The 15,677-nt window shown below is 45.0% G+C and overlaps 1 protein-coding gene across 1 annotated transcript in view; it reads right to left on the reverse strand.

Annotated features, from left to right (window-relative positions):
- The window catches only part of DNAAF3 (dynein axonemal assembly factor 3), a 162,605-nt gene that overhangs the window by 95,256 nt on the left and 51,672 nt on the right, over positions 1-15,677 (reverse strand). Inside the window, exons 3-5 of the mRNA XM_078655025.1 lie at positions 10,581-10,723; positions 9,287-9,380; positions 8,666-8,823 (exon numbers count right to left, since the gene is read on the reverse strand). Of these exons, the coding sequence (XP_078511151.1) occupies positions 8,666-8,823; positions 9,287-9,380; positions 10,581-10,723 (395 nt within the window). The remainder of the gene's footprint in view (positions 1-8,665; positions 8,824-9,286; positions 9,381-10,580; positions 10,724-15,677) is intronic.

Here is a 15,677-nt window from a genome sequence, read left to right on the forward strand (position 1 = left end):
AGTGTACTTTTCAGGTTTGGTGGGTGTGCACATAAACAAAGTCCAAAACAAATGATGACTGTATGTAAAAAATATATTTCTTCTTTATTTATTCAAATTTGTAGAAAAATTCATTGATAAAATCACAAAAAAGAAATTTGGCTGATTTCTTTTTTGTGATTTTATCAATGAACTTTTCTACAAATTTGAATAAATAAAGAAGAAATATATTTTTTACATACAGTCATCATTTGTTTTGGACTTTGTTTATGTGCACACCCACCAAACCTGAAAAGTATTCTTTGATCTGGATTCACAGCGACGGCATTCAGCAGCTGACGTCGGGGTTGGTAGCACAAAAACTGATATTGAGTTTTGAAACTGGGTTTAAGGTGCGGCGATCCTAAGGCCCGCTGCTGCTCTTTGTTTCATAAATCGAAAATAAAGTGTACACTGTGGAAAGAATAAACTGGTTATAGCAGAACAGGGAGAAAGAAGAATAGAGAGAAGTGGTGGGAATAGAGAGAGGTCACAACGAGGAGGGAACGAGTAGTGAAGAAAGAAGGAGTAAACTAAGACTGAGAGGTAGGTGCAAAGGGGAGAACAGTGCTCGAATGTAATAACTGCCATATTTAAAGCTGTCCTGCTCCTCAGACGTTGGGTGAGAGCTATTTGAATTTCAAAATGAAAGCACGCGATAACATATATATAGGGTGATATTTAAGTGCTGCGCGGTGTTTATTAAATCATTTTAAAAAGAAATGTGTATGCTGGTTGATTTAAATGTCGGTATTTTATAAATAGGTAGGGAAATTGCTTAATGACTTCCACTGAGACAATATTTGTCCTGCTGCACTACCGTGTTCAAACTCAGTTGATTACATTCAGAGGCGTAGTCACCGACCGTGGCAGCTCGGTCGAGAGTCCAGGGAGCAGCTTCCGGCTCTGAGAACCGTGAACCGTGTTCTCTAGTGTAGCTGCTCCCCTGACTTCAAGCCCCCGCCGCTGGAAGGCGTTCAAAGCCGCTCCCGTGAGCTGAACAAGAAGGAATCAACAAGGACGCGCAGTCTGCTTTAATTCCACTTTGATGAACGGCGGTAATCCGCTCTCGCATGATTCAAATCAAACAGGAACATGAAAGAGCTTAGACGGAGGGAGAGGTTTAGAGAGAGAGCATGGGGACATGAGGAGCAGGGAAGAGAGATAGAAAGGTGAGGGAACTGCGGCTGCCCGAGGCCACCTGGTGGCCACTCAGGAGGGCAGCCCTCTAGTAACAGAGGGCTACCCCCCCCCCCCCCCCCCATCTTGGTCACCTACTACTCCCCCGGCAGGAGGAGTCCCAAGCGAGCAGCTGGGGAGGGGGCAGGCGGGTGTGATGTCACGTCCGGTGCAGCAGGCAGGGCGAGGGGTATTTACAGGGCACAAGTCCTAAAAATAGAAGTGGGGGGACGCTGACGTCATGACAGGAAGTGACGTCACGAAAGGTGGCTTGCACCATCAGACTCATTGCCTACCCTCGCTCATCCCTTAGATGCGATTGCATCAGAGAAGCCAGCGTGTGAGCAGCATTCTGAATGGGCTCCATTCTCGCCCCAGAGAGGCCAAAGAGTGAATGTGTGGCTCCATTAGCTCCAGTTATCGAGCTCCCGGTAAAATAAGTGGGGGGACGCCGTCCACCCGCGTGGTCCCCCGACTCGAGCCCTGGGTATTTAAGTCCCCCTCGCCATTTTCTCTGCCTCTTTGATGCACCAGACGCGTTGTTGTGACCTCGGCTGGAGGACACACATTTTCAGGCCCTCATCCCCGACCTCGCGGTGAGTGAGGACTGCCTTTGGCGTCCCCTTCCCTCCCCCTCTGCCTATTCCCTACACTATGGAGGTCGAGCGGGCTGGGCGGCCTGTTTAGTGACGGGCCGCTGAGGGGGCAGGGGTCCGAAAGCATCAGTAGGAGAGCCTGCCGGACGTCCGAACGATCGACGGCAGTCGGGGGCGGCGGGGAGGAAACCAACTAGGGTAAGTTAGTGGCTCTCTCCCCCCTGCTCCCATCTAGAATCCCCTCATGGCTCGCTCCCCCCCCCCACAGGGGGGGTGCGGGACAGGCGGCCTGTTTTGGTGTGGCCCGCGGAGGGGTGTCTAGGTCCCCTGCACAGCGCCGGGTTGGGGCACGCCGGCATTGGTGTGGACGTCAAGCGGTCGCGGCCTCAGTCCACGCCGCGAGGCCGGCAGAGTAAAATAGGGGAGCGGAGCCATTTTGCGTGGTAGTAGCGACAGGGTTCAGCGTGGTTTGCACTGTCTGCGGGGAGTCCCCCCCACCCCCTCCTATTCCCCTCTTACCGGGGTGATGTAATGCCGGTAGGGTCTCCCACGGGCCTGTAGTCAGGCGGTCCGATTCAGCTGTGATAGCGGGCTGGGGGAGGGGGCCGGGAACACCGCCGACACACAACCTCCCGCCCCCTCCTGATCCGCCATTTTTTATTTAAACAAGCCCGTCTTTGTCCAAGCCGCGGGTGCCAGACTTCGGTGCGCGGTGCGGCGCAAGTGCATTACAACCACCCCCACACCTCTCACGCGAAAATGCCAGTCTCGGAGCACGCCCGCACGCCACTGCTGACGACAGGGGCGGCACAAGTTGCCCGTGCGAAGGAGGGGGAGGGTAGGGCCTGCTTTACCACAGTTAGCAACAGACAGGCAGGCTCGGAACACGGACCCACCCCACCCACAACGTTGCAGACAACACTATGGAATATTCCACCTGTCAAGGGACATTTCAAGTGCGGCCAATGTAGGGCATGTCCCTTGACCAAGGAACTAACCCCCAGATTCATCATTGTCCCGATTTGCGAGTCCTTAATAGCGATTATTAAGGAATCGCTATCAAGGACTCGCAAAACGGGATTCATGTAGAAATCACAATATTATTTGCAATTTCTACATCTTCCTTATTTGCGATTAGCAAATTGCTAATCGCAAATAACGAATGACTCCCCATTCATTCCTATGGGCTAAAGGCCCATAGGAATGAATGGGGAGTCATTCGTTATTTGCGATTAGCAATTTGCTAATCGCAAATAAGGATGCGATTTCAAGGGTGCCAGGGGTGTCCAAAGGACACCCTGTAGCACCCCTGAAATGTCAATGTAGACTGATGTTGCGCACACACATGTCCAAAGGACATGTGTGTGTGTAACATCCAACTTAGAAAAATGCACTAAAGTGCATTTTTCTAAGTTTTCGCTATTTACCACGAAGTCTGACTTCGCGGTAAATAGCGGCCAAAAATAGCGAATTCTCAATTTAAAAATGGTTAATGAATTGCATTTAAGGAATCTCAAATAGAGATTCCTTAAATGCTATTGCTCGCAATTAAGCGATTTCGCAATTAGCGATTTTTGCATTTGGGATGATGAATCCCAAATGCAAAAATTGCGCTCGCAAAGGGCCAAATTCTCAGAATCTGGCCCTTTGCAAGCCCATTTTTCAATGATGAATCTGGCTGTAAAAACCTTTACACACAACTATACCCGTGTACTTCAAGAACATACTAATTGCAACTCCAGTGGGGTAATCTATGCCATATCCTGTCCTTGCGCCTTTTTATATATCGGACAAACCATACAAAAAAGTAAAGACCTGCATCCTGCAACACTGCAGCCGCATACTATGTCAGGTACAAGGAGCACCCCTTGTTGAACCCTTCATATCCTTTGGACACACACCTGAAAGCCTTTGTGGTGCATCCTAGAGAAAGTCAAAGCCAACCCACGGGGTGGGGGGACTTCTCTAAAGTTCTGAGCTTCCGCGAGTGTAGATGGATACACCGCTTTGACACTGTAGCGAGAGGTTTAAATGAATATGAAGAGATTACAAGACAGATATCCGCACTTCGCAATGGTTGATAGCAATGATTAAGCTCCGCCTGCTCATATATGCCAACCTATGGCAGTCTCCTTTTGAGGACATATTTTCATCTCCTTGTCTAATGTCTGAAATGCAATATTGTATTTTATTTGTATCTAAACGTTTTATTTTGTATGCTTTATGTTAATCTTTTATGTATTATCATATACGTGTTTTGTTATTAGGGCAACTGGCCTGCCTCATGCAATCCTTTTTTAATCCTCCTTGGTTAAATACTGTATTCCGTATGCATGGTAGGTTCACTATGTATACCTTGGGCTTTTTTCATGAATCAACAATCACACGCTGTTGCTCCCTACCGCTTCTACAACAAAAACAACGCACCCTTGCATGACTTGCTATGGAAGCTTTAGACAAATTCATGAGTCTTTCGCCCATAACCATTTACAGGTAACTGCCCCCTTTTCTCCTGCGTTACCGCTGCCATTCGGCTGATACCACATTTGAGGATGGAAGTAATTCCCTAACGCTATCAGGTATTTATCCTTGAACAGCTCGGATTCTGAGCATGATACTCATATAGTATAGTACTCTTTACTTAGCGCACTTTTCTTGTTTTCAGCTTTATATACCAAGCTGTGCCCTGAATTGTTTAAATCAATCATGTGACCCGGGCTTCTATGCAGTTACAAACACTGGATTTACAAGCGGCATTTACTTCACACAGAGTTGAAAATTGTCATCAAATCGGGTAAGTCGCAATAACCTGCCCCTTCTTATAATTAAACCCCATTCTGTTGTACTTTATAGGCAATCAATATTATTATTTAATTTACAGCTATCGGGTTGCCATTCACTGGACCGTCCCTAGCGCCTCCAAGATTCGTGTTGAGGTGGGTCTTCAGTCCCGTGATGTGCAGGTATTAAGTGTTGTAAACACATATAAGTACCCAATGTAAGTTCCTTGTTTCACTCTATAGGGTCTACACACCCCTCCCCTTGTCCTGAGGAAGATTTGCATGGCTGAGGCTTTAACTTCCCTCGGTTGCCGCCAAGTTGGATTAAAACGTCAACGCTATCCCTTCTCGCACCTGGACCATCCTCCTTCCCATTTTCCCATGTTCCCAATTCTTTTAAATCTACGTAATTCGAATGACTAATTTTTACTTATATGGCCAGGTTGCATTGAACTGTTTATTCATTCTCAGTTGTTCTACATTTGTGTAAATATATGCCCCCTATTATCTTTATTTAAACTCCGAGTCTTCTTGACTCTTTCTAATTTTTGAGCACCCCTTCTATACACGTTTGCTTGAACAATCTCCCACGCTTTTTTTCTCTTCCATGACCCTCTTAATTTTGTTTAAATTATAATGTGTTTAAACTAATTTTGAAACAAAATGTCCTTGCCTTGCCTTGAATAAACCTTTGTAAAATTATTCTTGTTCTGCACATCATGTTCTCTTGATAAAGTTGACGATTTATATACGTCTTGTGAGCTGAGTATTGTGAGCGCTTAATGATGTGAAAACTACTAATGCGTCTAAATGATATTTTCCAGAATAATTGGTCCAGGCCCTTTGGAGATGGGTCAAGACTTATTGCATATGGCTGGTAACAAACTGAGGTGGCATGGTGTGCAAAATAACCATGGATTGTGATGCTGCCCCGAGTAATTATCAGTGGCTGCTTTAGTGTGTCTCAAAGGTTATGTTATGTTAAATTGACTCTTCTATAGCGCACGGCTACTCGAAGGAGTGTCCCGGCGCTTTGGCGAAGAGTGAAACAAGGTTAGGTACAGCATAACAGTGATCCAGAAAAGACACAGATTACAGAGTGAAAAGCCAGGTCTTTAGCTCCTTTCTAAAGGCTAACAGATTGGTCATCAGTCTTAAGGATCGAGGGAGATCGTTCCAGCACCGAGGCGCAAGGTACCTAAAAGAGCGACCTCCGATTCGAGAGCGCCTAATGGAAGGAACCACCGCTTTGGCCTCGAAGGCAGACCTGAGAGCTCTTCTGGGGACATAGAAGGCTATCCGCTTACGGAGATAGTGAGGACCAATTCCGTGGAGCGCCTTAAAAGCCAGAGTCAAGGTTTTAAACGTGACTCTCTTGGCCATCGGAAGCCAATGGAGTTGCTCCAAAAGCTCCGAGGCCCGCGCCCTCCGGGGAAGTCCAAAGATGGCTCTGGCCGCCGAGTTCTGCACCACCTGCAGACGGGCCATCAAATATTTAGGAAGGCCCAAATAAAGCGCGTTCACGTAATCGAGGCGTGATCCTATCAAGGCCTGCACCGTTATTCTTTTGTGATGAAAGGACAGCAAAGGGAGAAATTTTCGTAGCATCCTAAGGATGCCGAAACATTTCCCCGTCAGCCCAATGATCTGAGGTCTCAGGGAAAGGTCGACATCGCACAAGAAGCCAAGATTCTTCGCCTTTACTGCAACCGTGGAAGGAGGGGACATATCACACGGCCACCATGACTTCCAAGCCGGGTCGGGAGAGCAGCCGAAGAAGAGCAACTCGGATTTGTCTGAGTTGCACTTCAGACTATGTCCCTGAAACCACTCAAAAACGACTTCCAGGCATCCCCGAATCCGCCCGCCGTCGAAATCCTCCCCCTTGCCACACGAAAAAAGAAGCTGCGTATCATCCGCGTAGGAGATGATCTGGGCACCAAAAGACTCCGCCACCGCCGCAAGAGGGGCCATATAGATATTAAAAAGGGTGGGGCTCAGGATGGACCCCTGAGGAACCCCCACCTCGAGCGGCGGCATTTCGGCGGAGAACGGCGGTGCCCAGACCACTTGCCGGCGGTTGGTCAGGAACGACTTAAACCAATCCAACACCGTCCCACGAAAGCCTATCTCCCAGAGTCTTAAAAGGAGACCGGCGTGGGGCACGGTGTCGAAAGCCGCCGACAAGTCCAGCATGACCAAGATGGCTTTTCCCCCTCCATCCAATATCTCGCGGATGGCATCAGTAGCACTCAAATCAAAAAGAATGAGTGCTGACCTGCCACCTCGACTGAAGATGCCACATAGTTCTTCTGTAACAACCGAGGCAGTTTCGTTACTAAAGGAAGAACAAAATCCGGACTGGCATTGTTCAGGAGCTTATTAGGCTCAATGAAGACAGAGTGCTGTTAATTGACTTTGTTTTCCACCAGCCTAGTGATAAAGGGAAACAGTGAAATGGGCCGAAAATTAGAAAGCACCCGATGGTCAGCCATAAACTTCATAGGAAGCGGAAGTACCATGGCCCGTTGCCGTCTATGGGGAACGGTAGAAGTGGGAAGAAATGTAGCGCAGAACTTCAAAATGATCTATGGAACACTGTCTAAATCCTTGGTAGGTAAAGAGGTGGACAGGGATCGTCAGGGGAACCAGATTTGATGGAAGATGCAAGCATTTGCACACTAGATGAAGTTAAAGGGCTCAAGTCAGTCAGCAAATTCATCAGTGAGATAAAGCTATCGAACACTGGAGACTGATCAAAAGGAGAACAAATGCTTAGTATATTTTCAGAGAAGTACTTTGAAAGAGAGTCACCAAGAATCGAAGACGATTTAATCTAAAAGACATAGCCTCTAGATTACTGAATTCCTGCTCAATCTTGAACAGTTCCTTGGATGAACTGTTGTCCACTTCTATTTTACTGGCACAATATGAGTAGGGGGTTTACTAATGTGGCTTCTATTAGGACACAAATCGCATTTACTTTTATAAGCCACAAGGTCTCCTCTGGATATAAGCACTTTGAAAAGGAATAAAATACTGAGCGTGTCCTCAATCTACAGTTCATTGTAAAATGGCCATTAGCTTAGTGGGTCAGGATGCCATTCTGGCACTAATCGACATATTCTGGCACTAGGACTTATGTTTTCCCAGGACATCCTCAATAATCTTTTATCAAGATGTCTGTTAACATCAAAAGTTCTTTTACACGTTACTGGGACAAAGCCATGAAACTGTGGATTAGTGCCACATGTCGGTTTGTTCATTATATCACTCTGTACACGTTGGAAACTTTGCAAACTGTAGTGTATTCAAGTATACTGTACCTTTTATCTAAATGTGGGTCCTATGAAACAGTGCGTGCCTTCCTTCTTTGCCAACACTTGGTGTATGGAGGGCCCAGAATGTAAGGAGAGCTGAACTGGGCACCTGGGATGCCTAGAAAATCCATGGTGCACTGAGGACATTGAGCTGCTTTCAGGGCCCACCGAGTGGCAAGCGGCTGACAGGAGCAGCACACAACTACCATATATGCACAAACCGGATGTACTGCTGCAAAGCAAAAATGTTTTCAAGTGCTATACCGAGCTCTGAGTTATTGATATATTTCATGACATTCTCTTCAGTACTTCTTCCAAAGCCCATGGGAGGTAAAATTAAAGGGAGGCCCCTTTTTAAAACATTTCTTGGAAGAAAACACAATCAAACCCTTATCGAGATGGTCAATCTCACTAGCTGCAGCAGCTCTATGCAATATGCATCTACTATTAGAACATTTTCCAAGGTTATCCTAACTTCTCAGTCCAGAATGAATCATAATGAAGAAGAATGGAAGATTAGTAAAGTCAAGGCAAGGATAGAGTCCGGTTAACAGTATAGTGACAGGTAGCAGACAGGCAGTTTGCACAGAAATATTTGAGACAACACATACCACTCCTTTCCTTTTACATGTACATTCATTTATTGACAGAATTTCTTACGCACAACACAATGTCAAGCTTTATTGTACTGTACAATAAGGAAGGATCTAACGCAGTACCCTGATGCCTGAACCCACTTGATCAGTGCTTATCATAAATCAGAAACAATTACCTTGAGGGCAGTAAGGTCAAGTAGGGGCATCCTGCAGTGCTGGAACTCCAGGTCAGTGATGCAATCGATGAATAGGTGGGCCTTCTCCTGCAGGTAGGCTGCAGTCTGACTTCTGATCAGACTGTTCCCGAAGAGCTCCAAGAAGGCTTCACTCTTCTCTAGGGGATGAGGAAAAGGATGTGAGAGGAACAATTGTTAGAGCATTTGTGGAAATTCCAGTTGACCAGTTGCCCATGTGATCTAAAAACTTGCCAGCTGCAACATGTGAATTTTTGAATTTTGTATTATAAAGGACCAGTGCAAACGACAAGGAAAAGTACATGGATCCAATAAAGTCTAAAACAAAACCCAATAAACAATAGTAGACCCAGTAGCCAGTTCTACCACGCAACTGAAATCAACTGGGATTTTCTTAATAGCGTCCAAATATCCATGTGCTAGCAACTTGAGCCTGTAGACCCAACCATTTTTAACTGCTCAACTGGAATTTTCACCGGTGAAAGGTCATTCACTGGGGAGTGTGGGGAGATGCACAATGACACTAAGGATATGCAAAAGGCCGCACTGCGACCGCAATATTGACAACAATGGCCTAGGGCATAATGGGCCACAACTGCTTACCTTGCAGACCCATTTGCTGAGGGCTTTCCAGGGCAAGTGTGAGAAAAAGCAGCTGGCGCCCCAAGACTTCAGCATTGTTCTCCACAATGTAAATCTGAAACACACACAGAAATGGTTATAAGTCCAGTGGACAGTCAGCAGTAATGTCCTAGAAATATCCTCAAAAGGAAAACAAAACTTTTCAGATGGAGATTGCAAATGTACCACAATTGTAGGATACATGACTAAATATCTTCAGATTATGTAAATTACACTGATGTTACCCAAAGCAGAACTCAGAACAAGCCTATCATCCAAATTGTGCCCTGAAACACTAAGTTGACAAACCAACATGATAAGAATGCATACGCAACAAAAACGTGTTTTGCTTCGAATTAGAACCAGCAATGTCTTAACTCAGACCTTGTGCTAAACATTAGAAAGTAAAACATGCTTAACTATATCTGTTATCAATATCTACTCATGTCTCAGAATAGAAGGAGGCATTATCAAAAGAAGCTCTTTGGCCATAGGGATACAATGAAGTTACAGACCTAAAAATATATGCTAGATAAAACATGGGGTAAAAAATATAGACCTCAGAAAAACTTCATACTTAATGATGTTTGCTATGAAAAGCAGACACAAAACCATGGTCCCATTCAAGCACTTCTTCTCAAGTATTGGATTTAGAATAGTAATTGAACCCAGTGCTGAAACGTGTTTTTATTTGTGATATTATGTAGGTAGATATTACTGCTTGGTCTAATTGTTGTCCTCTACTGTTTTGAATATTAGTTTCATTTAGAACCATTTATACCAGGTTTAAGAGATTTTGGATCCAAACCAAGTGTGACCAGGTACAAATAAAAACTGAAAGAATAGATTGAGGAATTATGATAGCTTTCAAGAGGTACTTTTACTCTTGCATATAGGTAAATACAATGATTTTTAACTGATACAGAACATATTATTGGACAAGCAGGGCTACATCACTATCTATTTTCCCAATATTAACTATTGGTACCAAGCTATAATATCATTTATACTCAGAGGTTGAGAAGAAAGACAGCATATAAACGTAATTTTTTTCCAAATGCATTTGAAATATTTAAGGAATTTAATATTCTTTAGTCTTGTTTGTGTTTATGTACTAAACCAAGCACTTATTGTAATTTTCATATTAACTATATATTGAATCTAACAGGACTTTCACACAGCAAGTGTTTCTCAAAACACTTAAAACCATTAAATTTTACGCTCAACGTAGCCTACGACAAAAGAGTGCAATGACTTCCAGGTCTTTGAGCCTTACATTTAGCTGCCTTTGTGGCCAACGGTGGGCCTGGCAGATGGTTTTCAGGAGATGTCGACCATCTCCGCTCCCCACCAGCAGCACGTTCAGTTCTGGGGTGCCATCCTCTAAGCAATGCATGTGCTCCATGGATCTCCCAAGGCCTGAAAAAAATAAGGAGTGAGAATCTATTTAATTTGAATGTACTCAGAGCAAATGTCCGTGGAAACAACAGTGCGCTGCAAAATTTGTAGGGCGAGGATACTGCATTAATTGAGTCCATGGGCACTGGGGATGTTAGCATGCAAGACAAGCAGCTTCCACCCACCTCCCCTCAACCCACTGTGGAATTAACCTTGCCCATACAGCTCAAGTTTCTTCCGGTCTCTAAACCACCCATTATGACATATCCATAGTCATCACCATGCCCACAAAAACATAAGGTACCTGAACACAGATACATTAAATGTCCTACAACATAAGATTTGGTTTTAATAGGGTTGTAATCAGCTATACATGGTAATGTAGGAGGTCTGACGTAATAAGTTAATGCCCTTTAATCCAAATACCAGTTTTCACCTGCTGCCATGAGAGTGGCAACCATGAGGTTCACCCAAGAAATTTGCTGTCTTTAGCTGCTTTGTTTACCCACCTCTCTGGGCTTAATGACATGTCTGACAATGGGTAACTATGAACAGTTGCGCCACTTTTGTGCCCCCTCCTGGTGTCCAGAATTGGGCCTTATCAGATAGCTGGCTGAAATGGTGCAATTAGGGGAATTGTCCAGTACCACCCTACCTTTCCTGTCTGCAAAGATGATGATAGGATCTCTTTTGTTATGATAATCACACACTTTATATGGGAAAAACATTGTCCTTTTTGACACGTTTGGCTAGAAATGTCTCAAATAAAGAGAAAATATAGGAACAATCCGGCCCATCTTAGGTTAGAGAAACAACTGTGAAAATATATTTCATGGTATTCTTTAAAAACGTTAACAAGAGACAAGGTACATTGAACTTAGACTTATGGAAAGGGCTAAAGGAAACTGAAGTGAGATCAGTGAGTTAGACATGGCTATGGTTTCTAGGAGGAAATGGAGGACATGAACTCAAATATACTGGAGCAGATATGGTTGTGAATTTGTAATAAACAAAATATCATTCTTCAAGAGAACCAGGAAGACCTGGAGAACATGTCTTGAAGAAATAGTTTTTGCATAGCGGGTGCTTCTCATGGGGCTGAGGGATATGACATCAGCGTATATATCAGAGCTAAGAGCAGAGTTAGCTAAGATTCTTGGAACCCTGGACATTGCGAATGGATCACACACACAGGGTGATACTCATAAAAAACAGGATGTTTCTCCCAGATGTACTGACAAGGTGAATATTTTGAAGTTAAAGTAGAGATTACATACAATAGAAATCTACGCCTTGGCGGCAAGATGGGCGATCTACACCAGGAACTCAGAAAGGGAAAGCATTCAGACCAATCATGGAAAAGCTAGTTGATGACATGAAAGGAGGAGGGAAGTGGAGATGGCCATTCAAACAAAAGATCAAGGATGGCAACAGAGATGTTCTAGACACATCTCCGAGCAGTGAGAGAAAGCTCCAGAGACTCCAATATCTGCCGATAAAGTTCCCAGCAGATACTGAAAGTTGAAGAGAATTACCTAGAAATTACTTAGAAGGAGGGCTCAAATGGTGCAAGACCTGGGGCTGATGAGAGTGGGTGGCAGGATTGATTAACAGGAAGCTCATTAACTCAACCACATGTACTAGGACCCCAAATTCATTACTATCAGATGACTCTAATAAGAGGGGAGATGGATCAGTGGTCAATTTTACAGTGGTCATATTTTACAGTGGTTTTCTAAAAAACAGCATTATTTTCAGACATGGAAATCCAGGTTTATTTTGTTGTTTGGCAGAACAGGATGAGGGTGGCAGTGGAAGGGGAGCTAAGAATCCTTGGGACAACAAGTATGAATGGAATGCTGATGAGAGTATAGGATGGAGAAGATGGATTGGGCGATGGGGGGTCAAGCACTGCAGTGTTATGGGTGAACTAACATAGTGCAAATACATAATAATGTACAAAATCTGAGAGAACAATAACGACAAAAAAACTGCTATTTAACAAGAGCTACATCAGCTCAAAGCAACAACTTGTTTCTTGCTGTGATTCATGTCTTCATCATACAGAAAAACAATTGGCTTGCCATCCTACTACCAAAGCTTCTGTGCTTTCAGGTATAGGACATATTAAACGTGGGTGACGAGTGATGGCAAGAGAGCAACTATGAGCTAAGTCATTAGCCTTAGCTTCAATATATAATGTGACTAAATTTGCAATATCTTACTTGTAGTAGTAGGCATTAAAATGGTTGATAAGGTTCTATTGCTGATAGGGGAGATTTGAACATGTGCAGAGGTGAGGTCTGATCACAACAAAGATACTGGGAACTACATCAAAGTGAGGGAAACAATGTCTGCATGATGTGGGTTTCATAGACATCATGATGAAGTTGAACATTCCTTTTTTTCAGCCACAGACGACTAACACAAAAAGACAACATCCAAATCAGTTGACGCATAATAACACATTGAAGGAATTGAATCAAGGACCTTTGACTAAGGATGAACAAGGGGTCTCAGTGGAAGATATGCCTCTGTAGAAGCTGTTTCTCAGAGGAAGCAATGGTCTCAGTAGTCCTTACACTGAGGAAAGACTCGCTGAACAGTGGTGTCTAACAGTCCAATATTGCTTCACAATATTGATGCTAGGACCTTCACAAGTATTCTCTCTTTCAGGTTGGTTAAAATGCGTCAGCATGTTAGAGCCAGTACAAAAATGATTTGCACATTACTGACATAACTAAGCATGTTAGTAAAGGATCCATTCTACTCTTTTTGGACACTGAGAAAATATTTGATAAAGGGGACTGGAAGTTCCTGGAGGATAATCTAGAAACCATAGGACTTGGAAGCAATAGCTAATTACAAAAGCCCTTTGGAAAGAATTAGAATTATTGAACAGTTATACGTTAATGTACAAATTATGACAGGCACTTGAAAAGATTTCCCTTATCTACCCTTCCTATCTGCTCTGTTGCAACAGATCGACAAAAATTAGTTAATAGGGTTATTACTTTTAAACTGGATTTGTTCAACATCACTTTATTTTCAGATTGTATACTTCTCTCTCTCTCTACTGGACCTAGTGCAGTCATTATTTGAGCTCCTTTCATAACTGACTACATGAGTATGAGACATTTTCCAGGTTGAAGACGGATGACGACATTTGGGAAGCCTTAAATCTGACCCTGAACCTGGAACCTGGATTGTCTAGAGAGACAAAACAAGCAATGTACATTCCGCTGAAGTAATGAGTTCGCACCAACACTCCTGAAGCATCTTAACCTTTCCCGGCTCTGTCAATTGGCAGCACATGAGGCAGTTAGACAAAAGTGATTTACAATAAGTTTACATGGAATGGGGAGGAGGCCAGGTCACCCTTAAAAAGGGAATGCTGCTACCAAATGAGGGGAGTGTGGTAATGGATAAGCCATAGTGTTTTACTGATCACACCCTATAGGTTAGTCCCCTATGGAGGGTCACAAATTGTTATTGTTAGGTAGTTTTATAGAGCATGTAGCTGCCCCAGCAAAGGGGCGTCCCGCGCTGAAAGCGGAGTCAGAGAGGCAGCAGGACTAGACCGTTGGAAACAGATGAGTTTTGATGGCCTTGCGGAAAAGAAGTAGGCCATCCATGCGACGGGTCTGAACGGGAAGAGAATTCCACAGCTTAGCGGCCAGGTAACGGAAAGACTGGCCTCTGATGCGTTTCACCCGTGGGACCGCACCCAAGTATTGCTCGGCAGAGCGTAACTGGCGTCTGGGGACATAAGGGACCAGTAGATTAGACAGAATCTCAGGGGACAAGAGTTTCAGGATTTTAAAGGTAAGAAAGAGCGCTTTGAATTCAATCCTCTTCGGAACAGGCAGCCAGTTGAGACGCCGCACGGCACCCGACGTTGAGCAGGTTCTAGGGAGCCTGAGCAGGACACGTGCAACAGCATTTTGGACTCGCTGAAGGCGATTCACCTCCGCCTTATTGGCGCCTAACATCAAAAAGTTGGCGTAATCTAGTCATGACAGAATGGTCGCCTGGATAATCAGTTGGCGTGTGGCTGGGTCGAAGAACCCCAGGATGGGCCTCAGACCCCGTAAGAGTCCAAAGCAGGTACCCGCCACCTTTTTGGTATGCTCCTGAAACCCAAGAGTGGAGTCAAACCAGATCCCTAGGTTCTTTACCACCGACTTAGGGGTTGGGCACTGCCAATGGACGTAGGCCACCACTGCGTGCTCCATCGCTCTTTGTTGTGCCCCACCAGCAGCACTTCTGATTTACTAGCGTTAAGTTGAAGGCAATTAGTGGTCATCCAGCGAGCTACCGCCTCAAGCCCATTTCGGAACTGCGTGGGGCCCCGGTCAAGGTCATCTGAGAGGGCCACCACCAGTTGCGTGTCATCCACATAGGAAACTATGGTCAAGCCATGGTCGTGCGCTACTCTCGCCAGAGCCTGGACATAGAGGTTGAACAGGCCTGGACCTAATGCTGATCCCTGAGGAACCCCCTGCTTGCTGGGATGGACATGGGAGAGAAAAGGGGGAGCTGCGACCTGGAAAGCTCTGTCAGAGAGGAAAGAACGGAACCAGTCCAGGGCCAGACCAACTACCCCCGCCTCCTCTAAGCGTCGCAGAAGGATCTGATGAGACAGTATCAAATGCAGCGCTGAGGTCGAGAAGAATCAGCGCTGCAGTCTGTCCCTCATACAGAATGGTCCGCAGATGTTCGCACACCGATAGAAGCGCGGTCTCGGTACTATGACCGGGACGAAAACCATTCTGTGAGCGGTCAAAGATACCACTGCTGTTCAGGAAGCCCGAAAGGATGTTGTTGGTGTGGGCCTCCGCAATTTTGCCGACCCAGGGCAGAAGGGATATTGGTCGGAAGTTTTCCAGCTTAGTAGGGTCCAGAGAAGGTTTTTTCAACAGGGGGACCACCCTTGCTTGCTTCCATGACGACGGCACCACGGCCGAGGTTAAAG

The sequence above is a fragment of the Lissotriton helveticus genome, chromosome 7 (genome assembly GCF_964261635.1).
Source record: "Lissotriton helveticus chromosome 7, aLisHel1.1, whole genome shotgun sequence".
Lineage (NCBI taxonomy): Eukaryota > Metazoa > Chordata > Amphibia > Caudata > Salamandridae > Lissotriton > Lissotriton helveticus.